This window comes from Gopherus evgoodei, chromosome 10, assembly GCF_007399415.2.
Source record: "Gopherus evgoodei ecotype Sinaloan lineage chromosome 10, rGopEvg1_v1.p, whole genome shotgun sequence".
Classification (NCBI taxonomy): Eukaryota; Metazoa; Chordata; order Testudines; family Testudinidae; genus Gopherus; species Gopherus evgoodei.
This window is the reverse complement of record NC_044331.1, coordinates 4,119,710-4,135,702: the sequence shown is the minus strand read 5'-3', so window position 1 is coordinate 4,135,702 and position 15,993 is coordinate 4,119,710. Positions and strand designations below refer to the sequence as shown.

At 46.7% G+C, this 15,993-nt stretch overlaps 1 protein-coding gene across 2 annotated transcripts in view; it reads left to right on the top strand.

The window, feature by feature from the left end:
* CORO2B (coronin 2B) overlaps positions 1-15,993 on the top strand; it is a 127,848-nt gene that overhangs the window by 100,671 nt on the left and 11,184 nt on the right. For both annotated transcript variants that reach the window (XM_030578305.1, XM_030578306.1), the window contains exons 4-7: positions 8,609-8,758; positions 10,051-10,215; positions 12,540-12,656; positions 14,786-14,890. In XM_030578305.1, coding sequence (XP_030434165.1) covers positions 8,609-8,758; positions 10,051-10,215; positions 12,540-12,656; positions 14,786-14,890 — 537 coding nt within the window. The remainder of the gene's footprint in view (positions 1-8,608; positions 8,759-10,050; positions 10,216-12,539; positions 12,657-14,785; positions 14,891-15,993) is intronic.

Here is a 15,993-nt window from a genome sequence, read left to right as displayed (position 1 = left end):
TGTTTGGAGGAGGCCATGGGGAAGTAGCCTAGGGGGTTGTAGCTGTCATGCAGCTGTTACAGGAGGCACTATAGACAGCTGCGATCCACAGGGCCCTGGGCTGGAACCCGGAGTAGAGGGCTGGTCCGGGTTCCCCCCAAACCTCCCAACTCCTGATCAGACACAGGAGGAGCTGACTCAGACTGTGGGTTCCACAAGAGGGGAAGATCACTGAGGTGAACAAATCCGCCAATAAGTGCAGGACTCACTAAGGTAGAGGAGGAACTTTGTCACACATGGTTCTCTATCCACTTAAAAAAAATGCACTGAAGTTGCACCACTCCTACTGCTGAATTACCGAATAAATTCTATTTGTCCTGTGTTCAGTTTCTGAACTGCCTACTTTCATGTCAGAGTGACCTCATTCTGGGATAGATGGGCAACTAGGAAGCTGCCTAAAACATGAACGTTATAAGCAGGCAACTGCAAAAATGTTAATTGTGAGACCCTATTACTGTAACATTAAAGATGATGTCACTGTACCATAAACAGGAGGGCAAACTTGCTACCACGTTGCAAATTACCAGGCACAGCCTGTCAGCGGCATGGGTGCTTGGTGCCCCGTATCAGAGCACCAGAGTTTCCTTTAGAGGGGGGAGACACCCATTCCTTCTTGGGGTCTGATCACAGCCTGAGAGAGACTTCAGAGTGTTTAAAAGCTGGCTGACCTTTATGGTCTAGATCCCTTTCCAGAACTCTCACAGTTGCTGCTCCACCCCAGAGCTCTCTTAATGATTGGTTTAATCAGAGGAGATGATATACATCTCCGTAAACATCTCTCCAGAGGCTAGTAAAAGAACAAACCAACCCCCCGCACCAGTAGAACAGGTGCATGTTGTGCAATAGGCAGGTCAGACACTGCAGAGTCGCATTTTGGTTTTGTTACTTGTTCATGACGTGAACACCTGTCACAGGTTGACAGTTCTCTTGATCTGCTGTGTGGCAGGCTTCCAAGTTGAATTCTTAGACCGCTCTCGTTATCCAGATTGCTAGCTAAGAAAATGAGGAGGCGAATGTGTTCTATGTCCAGAGAACATCCCAACGTTTCAGAAAATGAGATCATTGGAACAAAGCTCACCCTAAAAATTTGCATCGCAGTAACCACTTTAGCTTCCCATTTGGACTCCTCACTAAAGAGGGAAGACCATTTGCAGTTATCACCACTGAGATTCTGGGATGCAATCCAGACCAGTGAGGAGTTATCACCACCTGTCTTGCAACCTTGGGTGCCTCACAATGCTTTGCTGCTGTAGCTGCTAACCTGGGTTCCTCACAAACAGCCTGCAGGTCACACCCTAAGTGTCTGGATATAGCTGCAGCCCTGGTCCATCAGTGATCCCAGCAATCTCTCAGCAGCACACCACTCACACTCTGGCTTGCACCAGCCTTGGTGACTTCTTGCAAGGTGGCCCCAAGGCAGTCTCAGTCCCCGATTTTCCCAAACCATGTGTTCTGCACTGTCTAGCTTTCTCCTGGACAGGTCAGTCATTAAGATCCATTGCCCCTTTAAGGAGTCAATATTCAACAGTTTCTCCTTTAGGTTGACTTATCTAACACAACACTGGGTTGGTTTAGATTAAAATTAAAACAGGTTTATTAAAAGAAGATGGGGCTTTAAGTGAATTCATGTGTAAGAGATTATGTTAGAAATGGTTACAAGCAAATCAAAGTGAAAACATGGGTCTAAAAGTCTAAAATTTAATCTAGCAAGGTTTGGTTTGAGGCTTTGTTCAAGCTGGCTGTTCTCACCCATGGTCATCCAACAAGATGGTAACTGACTTCTCCTTGGTCAGGATCTCTTCCAGAGCCCCAAAGGTGCAGGTCCCTTTGTCTTCATATGGGAAAGAGAGAATTGGGGTCTTCTGCCCCTTTCTTTTATACTCCACTGAACCTTTGAAGTTGATGCTTCTGATGGTTACCCCTCAATGCAAAGTTTATTCAGACAGTGAGGAAGGTGACATGGAGCCTGGTGGTAAAGGAGTGCCCTGCTCTTTCATAGAATCATAGAAAAACAGAGTTGGAAGGGACCTCAGGAGGCCCTGCTGAAAACAGGACCAATCCCCAGACAGATTCTTGCACCCAGATCCCTAAATGGCCCCCTCAAGCATTGAGCTCAGAACTCTCGGTTTAGCAGGCCAATGCTCAAATCACTGTGCTATCCTTCTCCTCCTTTTCACTTGTGTTTGCTGACATGGTCTCCTGCCATCTTCAGTACCCCCTTTACTATTTATATGTAACTTGAGATAAACACACATTCCTTTGTCTAGAAGAGATAGGGTTGCCAACCCTCCAGGATGGTCCTGGAGTTTCCAGGAATTGAAGATTAATCTTTAATTAAAGGAATATTTCCAGCCAGAACTGGCAACCCTAAGGATAGACCTGCTTAACAACTTTTGCCAAGCTGAGTGATTTTGTGTGGTAATAACATCATACAGGAGGATTTCATAACTTTATATATAAATGTTGCTACATACATTTCACCGTGATATTACTGACCAGTGAGTTAATCGTTTTCAAATGATGCCACACAAGGCATATTTTGTACAAAGATGATTACAGTGGTGTGACTACAGGAGTGCTTTTAGTCAATCCACCTTCTACAGCAGAGGTCGGCAACCTTTCAGAAGTGCTGTGCTGAGTCTTCAGTTATTGATTCTAATTGAAGGTTTCGCATGCCAGTCATACATTTTAACGTTTTTAGAAGGTGTCTCTCTCTAAGTCTATAATATAGAACTAAACTATTGCTGTTTGGAAAGTAAATAAGGTTTTTAAAATGTTTAAGAAGCTTCATTTAAAATTAAATTAAAATCCGGAGCCCCCCAGACCGGTGGCCAGGACCCGAGCAGTGTGGGTGCCACTGAAAATCAGCTCATGTGCCATGCCATACCCCTGTTCTACAGGATATTAGAAAATCGGAACTAACTTTGAAGATCTGGGGCCTTAGTGTAAATGAGAGTCAAGCCTCAGATGTCCCAGATAACAGGAGCCACTACATTAGCTGGCAGCCCCCAAAGGACAGAGGTGAGCATGGGGAGGGGAGGCACATGGAGTCATGTGCCCTCCCCGCCCCCCAGTTGCTGCTTGGCTTGTACTGAGCATGCTCAGTAACATCTGCTGAAGCCGCTGCCCTCACTCTGGTGCCCCCACCCCCCAATTGGCAGGTACACGTCATCTGCCAAAGGAGGACATTTAGGCTATTACCATTTTGTGAGTGAACTTCATGGAGTTATTCTTCCAATATTTACTGATGTTTGTGGGCTTTTTATCTATTTCACTAGCATCACCAATGTGTATTCCTTCCAGTTAGTCAGCTTGGCCTCGTGAACACTTGAAGTCCATTATTTAAAGATAAACACTCCCTCTCTCTTTAACACAAACACTCATTGAAATGTGCAAATCCCGTGCCCCTCCTGTGCATCTTAAAGGGGAGCCTAAAGGATGTTAAAGCTCTGCACAACTGATCAATAATCCACATTACTTTGGTACCTGTAAGTACCATTTGTTCTGTAGCTTGCCAAGGGTCAGATTCTGCTCTCAGATCCACTGTTGTAAATCTGGGGTAACCCCGTTAACCTGGATATTCAGTGGTGTAAATGTCAGAATTTGGACCAGCAGGTTCAGCCTCTGGAATTTAGCATAATCACTGGAATACTCATGGGACTTGAGATTAAAATGCCAGCAGGCTCAACCGGCCTAAAGTCAAGCTTTCCCTCTGGACCTTACCCATGATTAGCACAAACACTTTTGTTTTACTGTTTTTTATAAAGTATCTGGGGGTTTCTATGAATGCTGGAAGTATGTCAGTTAATTTGCCAATTCCTCTCTGCCTTAAACACCATGGGCCTGATTCCAATCTCCTATGTGCTGGTGTAAATCTGGAGTAACTCCATTTAAAGCAGTGGAGCTACACTGCTCTACAACTGGTGTAAATGAGGGGGCAAGCAGGCCTATGTGTTTCTGTTTATATCAGTACCTGACCACCCATGCTTGAGAGGGAGACCCTTCATATCTTGTCCATTCCAGTAGCTAATTTCTTTAATACTCAGTAACTTGGATTTTGTGGTATACAGATGTCTCTCCTTGCATGCTTTCTCTGTACTGCAAATCTCCACTGGTTCTTAGGATCATCTATTTGATTCAAATTAGGTTTTTCAAGTCTCCCATATATTGTCCTCATCTTTCAATTAGTCTTTCATTCTCTATGTACCATCTCATTTGGTGCAATCCAGAGATCAATGCCTTCTGCATCTTAAAGTAGAAAACAGGTCAGGGCTTAAAACCAGCTGTAGAATCATATGTTTTGTGTGGATCTTCCACATCAGCAAACTAACAAGTTCGGGGCTATACTCCAGTATCCTCTCTCCTCTCAGACAGTCAGTCCTGTTTGATAGTACCGACCCTCCAGGTGGCATGCTCCATTCTTCTTTACCCTACACTTGTGCCGCCTTTGGAAAATAGCTTCTCCCACAAATTTGCCCACCCCGGAGATGCACCATTTTGGTGCTAGCAGAGATGACGATTTTTACAGCTTCATTTTTGTTGGTCTGCAAGTAGCCTGAGCTTTTTTGTAACCGTTTCTCTGACTCGCATGTTATGCATTCCATCAGACACAGATAAAACGGGCTTCTTGCAAATATTTTATCCAGGGCATTGGATTAGCTTTGTCCGTAACGCTCTGAAAAATTGCCTCTTGAAGATTCAAACACTGTCCCATTAGCTTGAGAATAGCTCTCCACCAAACTCATTATCAAGTGGGTCCCCGGAATACCACGCTCTTCTCCCCTTAGCTTCTCTAATTGCTTAGTGTTCATCCTGAATTCTCTTGAGTGATGCCAAATACCAGAATTCTCCGAAACGTAACCAACTCTCCTTTTAAAAAAAAACAAAACCCTTTGACTTGCTCTCCCTCATGCTCTCTTTCACCAGCATTGCCCTGTTTGTCATCCTGTCCCTTCTCCAGTTCACTCAGCCTCCAGCATGTACAGCTGGTCCTCCCTTCTGCTCTCACTCCCTCCGGGCCTAAATCCAGCCACGTGTTACGAGTGAGACTCATTCCTTGATCTTTCTGAGCATATTAACTTGTCTTTCTTAAATCTGAAATCTGATCTCAGTTCTGCAGCTAAATAAGGGGGATGCTCTTAGTTTTTTTCTGAGCCTTATCTAATCGGGTCTTCCCATGAATGAAGCAAAATGCAGGGCTATTTCAGAAAGATGCATTCCTTGCTTTTATTCTTGCCTCATATAGATCTTTAAAATAAAAAGAAGCCAGTTTATTTCCTTGCTCCTCCTCCCAAATCACGGTGGCAAAAAGGCATTTTTTCTTTTCTGAGTTCTTGCGATACCTTCTTGATGACTAAATTTAAGGAATAAAACTACATGATTTCGCAACAAATGCACCTTGTTAGCAAAGCTTGCACTTGCAGGGAACTTCAGGAAACCAAACAGAACAAAATGTTCCTCTCTTTACTTTTGTGTTGATAACACCAGCAGTAAACTTTGCCATCCATGCAGTGTGTGTACAGTAAATGACAGCTGTGTTTTGCTGCCTCTATACCAAAGGAGTAAATATTTCTCATTCTTCTCTGCCTTGTTCTAGGGATGTATCCGAACTCCAAGGAACTGACGCAGGAAGTTGTGAACGATGTATTAAACAAAATCTCCCCAGGGCTGAGAGAGAAATGCAGGCCATAGGGTGACCAGACAGCAAATGTGAAAAATCAGGACAGGGAGTGGGGGGTAATAGGAGCCTATATAAGAAAAAGACCCAAAAATCAGGACTGTCCCTGCTACAGTTTGCTGTGTGCTGTACAAAAAGAAGCACAATCTCTTGTTGTACCTGCCAAGATGCAACTAGGGGGAAAAACTCCGATCAGCCCTAGTTATCTCAAGGTGAAAAATAGTTGCAATACTTCTAGTGCTTTTTAAATAAAATATTTTCCCTCTGTAAAGGTGACTCCAAGCATCCAGCTTTTTTCAGGGGAGAGTCTGTCTCACTCCAAACAATCTCAATGAATCCTTCTGTTGAACCAGTGAAATAGCCTTTAACATCCTAGCTAAACTTTAGAATAATTTGTTTCTAATCTCTCTCTTGAGTTTGTGTTTGTCCTACTTGGCAGATCTCCCCCGCTCCAATCCCCAAAGATATGTTGCCTGTTTTATAGTCAGAGGCCAGCTAAAATGGCTGCTTGTATTTGAACTGTTCCTTCCAATCAAGTAATAGCAAAACTCACCTAGCCTTCACTGAGAACAGGCCTGCTGAATCCTTTGGTGTTGGTCAGAGTAGTGGCTTTGGAAGAAGGTGACTCCTTTACTCCAACAAAACTTCCCTGAAGCTAGAAGAGGAGACACCAACCCGTGGCCTTCTCTGATTCTGGTGTCTGTTCAGCACATCTCTGCTGCTATTAGCTCAATTCAGTGTGGCATGACAAGCAGCACATGTGTTGGCAGAGTGCAGGGAAAAGCCAGCGGTGTCTGTCAGGAACCAGAGCTACATACTGTGTTTGGGGGTTGATCAGGTGTCCATTTATCATTACTGTCTATTCCAGATCTGCTGGTCGTCTGGATAATATAGAAAGAAAAACTACACTGAAACACCAAACTGCCTTCCTAGACTCTTACAGTGGAGGCAAACAGCAAACTAAATTGATTGTACAATGCATGTGATGTTACCTGGCTGTTTTAATGGGAACCTTAATTTTGCTGTAATATGGAGTTTCAGTGAGAAATACAGCTTGCACATGGGATGAAAACATTCAGTAGGAGCAGTCTGTGGTCAGGGGGGAAATAACTAGAGTGCAGTGATTTAGCCTGCTGATCTGAACTATGCAAGTGTATGTGCAAGACCTGCTCTCATGACTCCGAAAACCCAGATATTCCAAGCACTTGTGCAAAGCTACATGAGTTTCAGTAGGTCCACGCCTTCAGATATCCATGCAAGGTGGGTAGATGGCGCTGAACATGCCACTCTGAATTAACCAAATGATCTAGGTCTGCAAATCTTGATAAGTTGTCCCCTGAGCACCGCAGACAATGGTAATGCTCTGCAGAAAAGGGAAATCAAAAGACTTTCAAGTGAACTAGAGAATCTAAAGACCAAAAGGCTGATACAAGGGTCAGATTCACACCCATGACCTGCAATAGAGAAGAAAGAACTTCTCTGCCATTTTAACTGAGGAGGAGGGGAGAAGCCTTTGGCTCACCTCTTCTCTCTCTCTCTCTCTCTCTCTTTGTTGTCTCTTTTATCCAGCAGACACTCCTAACCGGGATTTTATCCCCAAGTGCTATGGAGGCCAATGCGGGGTGAGATTGTCAAAAGCACTGAGAACTGGCCTAACTCTACTGCCGTTAAAGTCAATGGCACTTTCACAGTATTGGTGGCCCCTTTTTAATGATATCCACAGAAACACTAATCCTGCTATGATGTAATAAACTCTCCACATTGTTTTCCTTTAGTACAGAAGTTTAGTGGGCCAAACTCGCCCCTCTAGCTCTGCTGAAGTCTGCGGTGTTACAGCTGGGGTGAATTTGTTCTAGTGCATGTACATTTGCTCCTCTTCACAAGGTTAGAGGCAGCTGAGCCAGCACATGCCTTTATATTTTGATATGATCATGTAAAGAAACAATCATTCTTTTTGTTAAGTTAGTGATTGAAAGGCAGATTTAATGAACTATAGAACCTCAGGTCAAGGATGCCACTCTGTTATATCAGACCAATATTGGAGGTGGCTCATATATTTGAACCTAAACAGTGTGAACCACAAGGGTCCCTTTTAATTAAACCGGAGTTACAGATGTCAGGTGGCAAAACAAGTTCATCACATAACAACCTGATCTAGTTTGCTACCGGTATGTCTGATGCCTGCTAATACGCTGTCCTTTATCGTGCACTGCTAGCATGACTTTAACAGAAGAGTATATTCATTTTTTTTTATTAAGTAATTAGTATCATTTCTAAGGGGACCAAGCCTTGAAGTCCTTAGTAGTGATTCCTTAAGAAGGTCATCTGAGACAAATTGGATTGATTTTTCCTTCCTGTTAGATGTGTTTGTACAGATAGGGGGATGGTGTGCTTTTTAACTGCTGTTTTTAGAGTATTCTATTTCCTGCCTCTTTCAAGAACTGGCTTGTCTTTTGCTGTCGATTATAGGCAGAACTCTGAAAATTTTGTGCTATTAGCTCTTTGATAGTCCCATTGCATTCAGTGGGCTTCCTGTGGTATCTCCCATTATTTACAGGACTAGATCTTGCATGTGGTCTTCATTGAAGAGAATCAGGTACTGGCTGCTTCCCAGGGCCAGCTAAATATTGGGGCGTGGAGAGGGGATGAAGGAGACGGAAGGAGGGAACAAACATGCCCATGGGCATGAAGGGATGGCACACGAGTGTTGCCATTGGGCATAGTCAGGTCTATTTTTAATTCCCTTCTGGCATTTGGAGACCAAGTAGATGGAATTTAGTCCATGAAGATTTCCTGCACATGCCAAGTGGAGAGAACAAGACTCTTACAAGTCTCTGAAATAAGGACAGAGGTTTTTCCTCCCAATAACCTTTGCTCATCCTGTTCTTTCAGGTCCGGATATGGGAAATCCCAGAGGGCGGCTTGAAGCGGAATATGACTGAAGCCGTTCTAGAGCTCTTTGGCCACAGCCGACGGGTCGGCCTCGTTGAGTGGCACCCGACCACCAACAATATCTTGTTCAGTGCAGGATACGACTATAAGGTGAACCATTCTGGAGGATTCCTACTAAATCCTCAGCAGTAGTTGGAGATGAGCATTTATTAAGGCCATGTGTGGCTTTAAAGGGTAAAATCACAGATGGACTCACCGTTTGTTTGGCAGTAGTTTCTCTGATAGTCACAGTTTATCCTCAGATCTTTCTTCTGATCTCTCTCATAGACTCATAGACTCTAGGACTGGAAGGGACCTCGAGAGGTCATCGAGTCCAGTCCCCTGCCCTCATGGCAGGACCTCTCTCTGCTTTAGAAGTGTCAGTACATGAAACGGAAATGCATTTGAGATCAGAGGTTCTTTTGCTGATGGTTTAGAGAATTTCTCTGCATATGCCTTTAACCTTAATGGGAATTCCCTATTGTCTAAATAATATTCCATGCCATCTCTGTGTCAGATTATAGCTTCCCCAATTCATGTTGTGTCCTACCTAATCTTAATGACTTGCTTGCTTCATAATGGTTATATAAAACAAAAGTACAAGACTGTAGCTAGCACTGAAAATTTTTCTCGAGTGGATTTTCAAAAGGATTCTTCTACGTTGGCCAATCCTCACAGATCATTCCTGTTTCTGACACTAAGGTGCGGATCTACTCTGAAAAGCAACTGTAAAAATGGCCTCACGGGGTTCCACGTGTATTGTCTCCCTGACTCCATCGCAGTTTTGCTCACTTCAGAGATAAGATGTAATGAGGGGCGTCATTCGGACTGTAAAACGCTTACTCCTGGTGGTCATACATCATAACAATGGAACCCAGGTTGAGTTCGCAGGGCTGGCCGTTATCTTATAAATAAAAAAAACACTATGATTCTTCTGAGTCAAGGTTGGCATGAAATTCAATGAGATAATGAACATGGAACCCCATGGTGCCATTTTCAGTCATTTCTGAGAGTAGGCTTGACCCAGAGAGATGCTTTATCTTCCTCCATGTAATACAAAAAATGGCATTAAGAAGTGGGTACAATTATCAGTCTGTCCTGTCGCTGGCAATAACTGCATGGAGTGCAAAAGAGAGGCTTGTTTCTCAAGGGCTGGGTTCCAAAAATTTTATTCACATTAAAGCAAAGGGACCACTTGTGAAATTAGATGACATATGAGTAGAGGGACTGGAATTTGGCTCCAAATTAGCAATGCCGAGCCAGAAGTTTGGAAAACGTGGCCTTGCATGCATGTGCGTTTCCAGGCAGTCTGTACCCTGGAGTTATGACTATGTCCCCCCTATCCCACCCTTGCAACTAGCAGCAGCATCAGTGCTAACTTAATTATGCCCCATTTCCCTCAGGTTCTGATCTGGAACCTGGACATTGGAGAGCCCGTGAAGATGATCGATTGTCATACAGATGTCATTCTCTGTATGTCCTTCAATACCGATGGCAGCCTGCTGTCTACCACCTGCAAAGACAAGAAGCTGCGAGTCATTGAGCCACGTTCGGGCAAAGTCCTTCAGGTGAAGAGCTGATTTCTCAAGAGTCAGTCCTAAGCACCAGTCACAAGAAGTAAATCCATTATTTTTAACAAATACAAATTTGACCCTAGGCTTTAAAGAGTGGCTTTATTTGGGATTTCCCATTTGAGTGCATTCCTCCCCTAATGTGCAACCGGGGCAGATTTAGGGGCAAGGGCAAGTTGCCCTTTAAGCCTAATGTTCAGTAAGGTAAACGCTCCTTGTACAATATTGAATGGTCACAAAATACGTCTGATATTCAGGACGCAACAATGTGTCACAAATGTCACCCTCTGAATCTAGCTCTCTGCATTCAGAAAATGTTGCTGTTTCTTATCATTATTACAATAGAAAGGATTCAGCACTGTCCTTGGCAGAGATACTGGGCTTCTAATCTTTCATTAATCAAAGGTTTCTGGGAAATAGTAGAGAGTTCTGGGAAGCAACAGAGCAGGTTTTGGAAGAAAAGCTTAATTGTCTTTGTCAATTATGGATTATTCTAAAAAGCTCAGGGAAGGCTAGGTTTTATTTTTGCAAAACAGCATTTTGCCCTTCCATTCCAGATAGCATGAACCCCCATTTTCACTGGTGCAGTCTGAGCCATAGCTGGGTTAATATGAAAGTTGCATTTTGCAGTAAAGGAGTAAGAGGAATGGTGGAGGTTGAAAGCTGGGTTAGCCCAGCTTGCTATGAAGTGGTTCTATGGAGCCTTTCCCCGTAGAGAGTGTAGAGATTATACAAAGAGGAAAGGACCTACCTGTAGGATATAGGAGCAGAGACACAAGGAACTCAGGCCATGTCTACACCTAAAATTTTGCAGCGCTGGTTGTTACAGCTGTATTAGTACAGCTGTATAGGGCCAGCGCTGCAGAGTGGCCACACTTACAGCAACCAGCGCTGCAAGTGGTGTTAGATGTGGCCACACTGCAGCGCTGTTGGGCGGCTTCAAGGGGGGTTCCGGGACCGAGAGAGCAAACCGGGAAAGGAAACCAGCTTCGCCGCGGTTTGCTCTCTCGGTCCCGGAGCCAGCCAGCAAACCGCGGGGAAGGAGACCTGCTTGCTCGGGGTTCCGGGACCGAGAGAGCAAACCGGGAACGCCGCGGTTTGCTCTCTCGGTCCCGGAGCCAGCCAGCAAACCGCGGGGAAGGAGACCTGCTTGCTCGGGGTTCCGGGACCGAGAGAGCAAACCGGGAACGCCGCGGTTTGCTCTCTCGGTCCCGGAGCCAGCCAGCAAACCGCGGGGAAGGAGACCTGCTTGCTCGGGGTTCCGGGACCGAGAGAGCAAACCGGGAACGCCGCGGTTTGCTCTCTCGGTCCCGGAGCCAGCCAGCAAACCGCGGGGAAGGAGACCTGCTTGCTCGGGGTTCCGGGACCGAGAGAGCAAACCGGGAACGCCGCGGTTTGCTCTCTCGGTCCCGGAGCCAGCCAGCAAACCGCGGGGAAGGAGACCTGCTTGCTCGGGGTTCCGGGACCGAGAGAGCAAACCGGGAAAGGAAACCAGCTTCGCCGCGGTTTGCTCTCTCGGTCCCGGAGCCAGCCAGCAAACCGCGGGGAAGGAGACCTGCTTGCTCGGGGTTCCGGGACCGAGAGAGCAAACCGGGAAAGGAAACCAGCTTCGCCGCGGTTTGCTCTCTCGGTCCCGGAACCCCGAGCAAGCAGGTCTCCTTCCCCGCGGTTTGCTGGCTGGCTCCGGGACCGAGAGAGCAAACCGCGGCGTTCCCGGTTTGCTCTCTCGGTCCCGGAACCCCGAGCAAGCAGGTCTCCTTCCCCGCGGTTTGCTGGCTGGCTCCGGGACCGAGATAGCAAACCGCGGCGTTCCCGGTTTGCTCTCTCGGTCCCGGAACCCCGAGCAAGCAGGTCTCCTTCCCCGCGGTTTGCTGGCTGGCTCCGGGACCGAGAGAGCAAACCGGGAAAGGAAACCAGCTTGATTACCAGAGGCTTCCTCCTTCCACGGAGGTCAAGAAAAGCGCTGGTGAGTGTCTACATTGCATTACCAGCGCTGGATCACCAGCGCTGGATCCTCTACACCCGAGACAAAACGGGAGTACGGCCAGCGCTGCAAACAGGGAGTTGCAGCGCTGGTGATGCCCTGCAGATGTGGACACTCTCAAAGTTGCAGCGCTGTAACTCCCTCACCAGCGCTGCAACTTTCTGATGTAGACAAGCCCTCAGATCCTAACACGGGGGAGAATCCTCCCTTGAGTATCTCTCTCCTTGAAATTCTACAGCTGGCATTTTCACTGATCTATACTAAGCACCATGCGTAGGAAGACATCTGAAATGTGTAGCTCTTCACTGCATGTAGCACAGACCATGTCTTCTTCCAGGAAGCCAGCTGTAAGAACCATCGTGTGAACCGGGTGGTCTTTCTAGGTAACGTGAAGCGACTTCTAACGACTGGAGTCTCAAGGTGGAATACGAGGCAGATTGCACTCTGGGACCAGGTCAGCAAATAGATCGCTGGAAGCCGTTCCTTCCCAAGAAGGGAGCATGATTGATGGGTTAAAATAGAGGCCTAGGAGATAGGCGATCTGGGTTTTGCTCTAGCGGTGTGAGTATGGTACGGGTAGACCTACCCAAGCGAGCTTTGATCTGGCTCACTTGGGTCCCAAAGCAGGGAAGCTGCACTAGTGCACGCTTCTGTGCGGGCTGCGCAAGCCCCCCTGCAGCGTGTAGGAACAGCCCGCTGTGTTGCAGCTTCACGGCTCCAGGACCCACTCTAGCTAGATTAAAGCTAGCTCCGCTGTAATACCACCTGTGATTATAGCGTAGGTGGACCCTATGTCTGAGGAGTCCAGAGACCAGAGGTTTAGCCCCTGCTCCGCTGCAAACATAGGGTGATTATAGGCAAGGCACCTACTCACACCATGCCACAGTTTATCCATCTGCATGTTGAGAAAACCTGCCCAGCTTGTAACAGTTTTATGCAACTGCATTCACTCGCATTTGGGAGGTGCTCTGAGAAGCACGGCTAGGGCGTGCTATGGATCAGTCATTTGGGGCTGTCAAAGGGGCCAAGATGGTGCATAGGCACCCAACTCCCACAGAGACCTAACTCAACTCTCATGGACTTTCCAGTGAAGCTGGGTGCCCAGCTCCTTCAGGTCTCTTTGAATAGCCCAGCCTCTGGTGTTGTGTTGTATTGTATTGTATTGTATTGTATTGTATTTTAATACAGGGAGAGCAGCAGATACATATACAGCAGATTCTTTATTCCTTCCTGTTTCCTAGCAGGTTCTACAAAGGTCTTTATGTAACGTTTAAAAACTCTGCTGGTTGCTATGGAGATCTGACTAGACATGACACACTGGGGAATTTGAATTCTGAATTCACAAGATTAATTAAAGCGGATGCAAATTCACCAGATTCATCGCAGCAAGAATTTGTAACCTCCCCTCTGGCTCCATGCAAGATATTCTGGACCAATGGGTTTCAGGCTGCAGACATGCCTAGCCCTGTTCACTTGGGTGGTAGAAGCTGCAGATAGTGGAAAGCTGATGTCCCCTGATTCAGGCTGGGCTGGGGGGAGATGACTGATTAGCCCAGTCCTATCTGTCAGTTCGCCAGTGAACACCATAGACACCTACTTAGCTGTGACTGCTACAAGGGCAGGGTGAGGAAACAGAAGTATGTGGGTGGGGCATCTGATCTGTTCAGGAGGAATCTTGTATAAACTCAAGGACAAAGGGAGAAACCAGATCCATTTGGGGCTGTGTGACATATAAAACCGAAAACAAGGATGGCTCAGTTGCCCTCTAAATCCAAGAGGCCAGTACGCTCTCTCCAGGCAAGTGTGCAGCCTCACCACCATCGGAGCTTCCTATAGTCTGGTGGGGTGTGCGTTTAAAAGTCAAACAAAGGTGATGAGCAATTCTCTGGCGTCTATCCGGAAAGCATCGCAGCTCAATAGAGCATCATAGCCCAGGCGGCAGCATTGGGCACAGCAGCCATGGAGCAAAGCTCCAGAGAGGATACAGCATTCTTCCCCCACTGCATCCGGCCCTTCTCCCTGTGGGCAGTGTGCTCCCTGGAGGATGTGGCGCTCTCTGGTCCTTGGAGGGCAGGGGCAGGAGAGAGAGCTCCTTGCACCCTCCTCTGTTTTCCTTCCCCACCCCCCTCACTCTGTGCTCTTGGCCCAGGCACAGTCTGTCCCAAATTGCTCCTTAAAATATACACACACCTGCAGCCACACAGAAATGGCTCCAGGGGCGGGGGGGAGGGGTGTAACTGGACCCCATTACAACCCTTACCCTGAGAGCCCCAGAACCCGTTCAGCCCTACAGGGTGACCCACTGCGTGCCCTGCAGAGAGGTGACCTTAAGTGGACATCCTCCTTATTCTGTGTGTGTACATGACCAGATCTGCTAGCCCTCTCTCCCTCCCACCTCTGGCTCGTGGGACAAGGAAATCCCGTGGCACCCTTTGGGAGGGACAGTGGGTTTGCTTCAGCTTTTCTGGGACAAAATCCGTCCCTCACCCTGCTGCACCTGTCGCTCATTCGTGGGTTTTGCTTTCATGTTCCATGCAACCTCTAACCCTTGTTGCTTCATAAAGCGATTTTCTCTTTGTTCAGGAAGACCTGGCCATGCCTCTCATAGAGGAGGAGATCGATGGGCTGTCAGGGCTCTTGTTTCCTTTCTACGATGCTGATACGCACATGCTGTATTTGGCTGGAAAGGTGCGTTGGCTTTACTGAGGGTAACGGGCAATATACTGCGTATTCTGCTGTTCTCAGGACTGATGTGGCTCTTGCAAACTTGAGAATCAATCATCTCCCAAATAACCCATTCGAGAATGCAAGCAAAGGGGCACCTCGCAGATGAGCAGAGCATGGGGTTATTTTGGGCTTTCCATAAATAACTCTTACAATTAAACAAATGCTGATATTGCTTTCACCAGTGCAAATTTGGAGCAACTCCACTGAAGACTTTGGATTTACACGAATGTAACAGGAACCAGTCTTTGGCCATTGACTTTCTTTTAAAGGTCCTTGATTATTTTGCACTTCACTAGTGTTGCTTGTGTTGTAAAGTCCAAATGCCACCACTACAGAAACCTCTATGGTGGGACACACTTCTCTAGTGGCACCCCAAAAGCACCTGTGTACCCTGGAGGGTGTGGCTTGGTGCACACATGCACACACTTCTCTGCAATCACAAAGCTCCACCTAAATGAAAGGACCTGCAGAGACTGCAGTGCATTTAGGAGGCCCTTAAAAAAGTAAACACATTTATTTCCTATGGGCTGCATGTAGGACTCCCTCTCAGTTCAGCTTATGGCCCTGAATAGAGAAGCACCAGGTATACTTTGCCATTGGTGTTCATAAAGGCCACAATCAAGAAAGAAGGTCGTAGTTGATAAGGGAAGCAAAGGGATACAAGAAGTAATCTATGGCCACTGGAGTTGAGGATAATAACAAGGAGTCTAAGTATATTAGGAACAAAAAGAATCCTAATAATGGTCCTGGTCCATAGCTAGGTGGAAATGGTATAATTATCAACAATGCAGGAGAGGCAGAAGTGTTAATAAATATTTCTGTTCTGTATCGGGGGGGAGGGGTGGGAAATGATGTAGTCATATCACAGAATGATGACACTTTCCATTCCACTAGTGCAGGGGTGCCCAGCCTGTGGCTCTTCAAAGGGTTAATATACGTCTCCTTGCATAGGCGCTGACTCCGATGCTAGAGCTGTAGATGACAACTTTCCAGTGTGCCGGGGAGTGCTCAGCCCCCTGCTCTGCCCCAGGCCCTGCCTCCACTTCCCCCAAGCCTGTTATGCC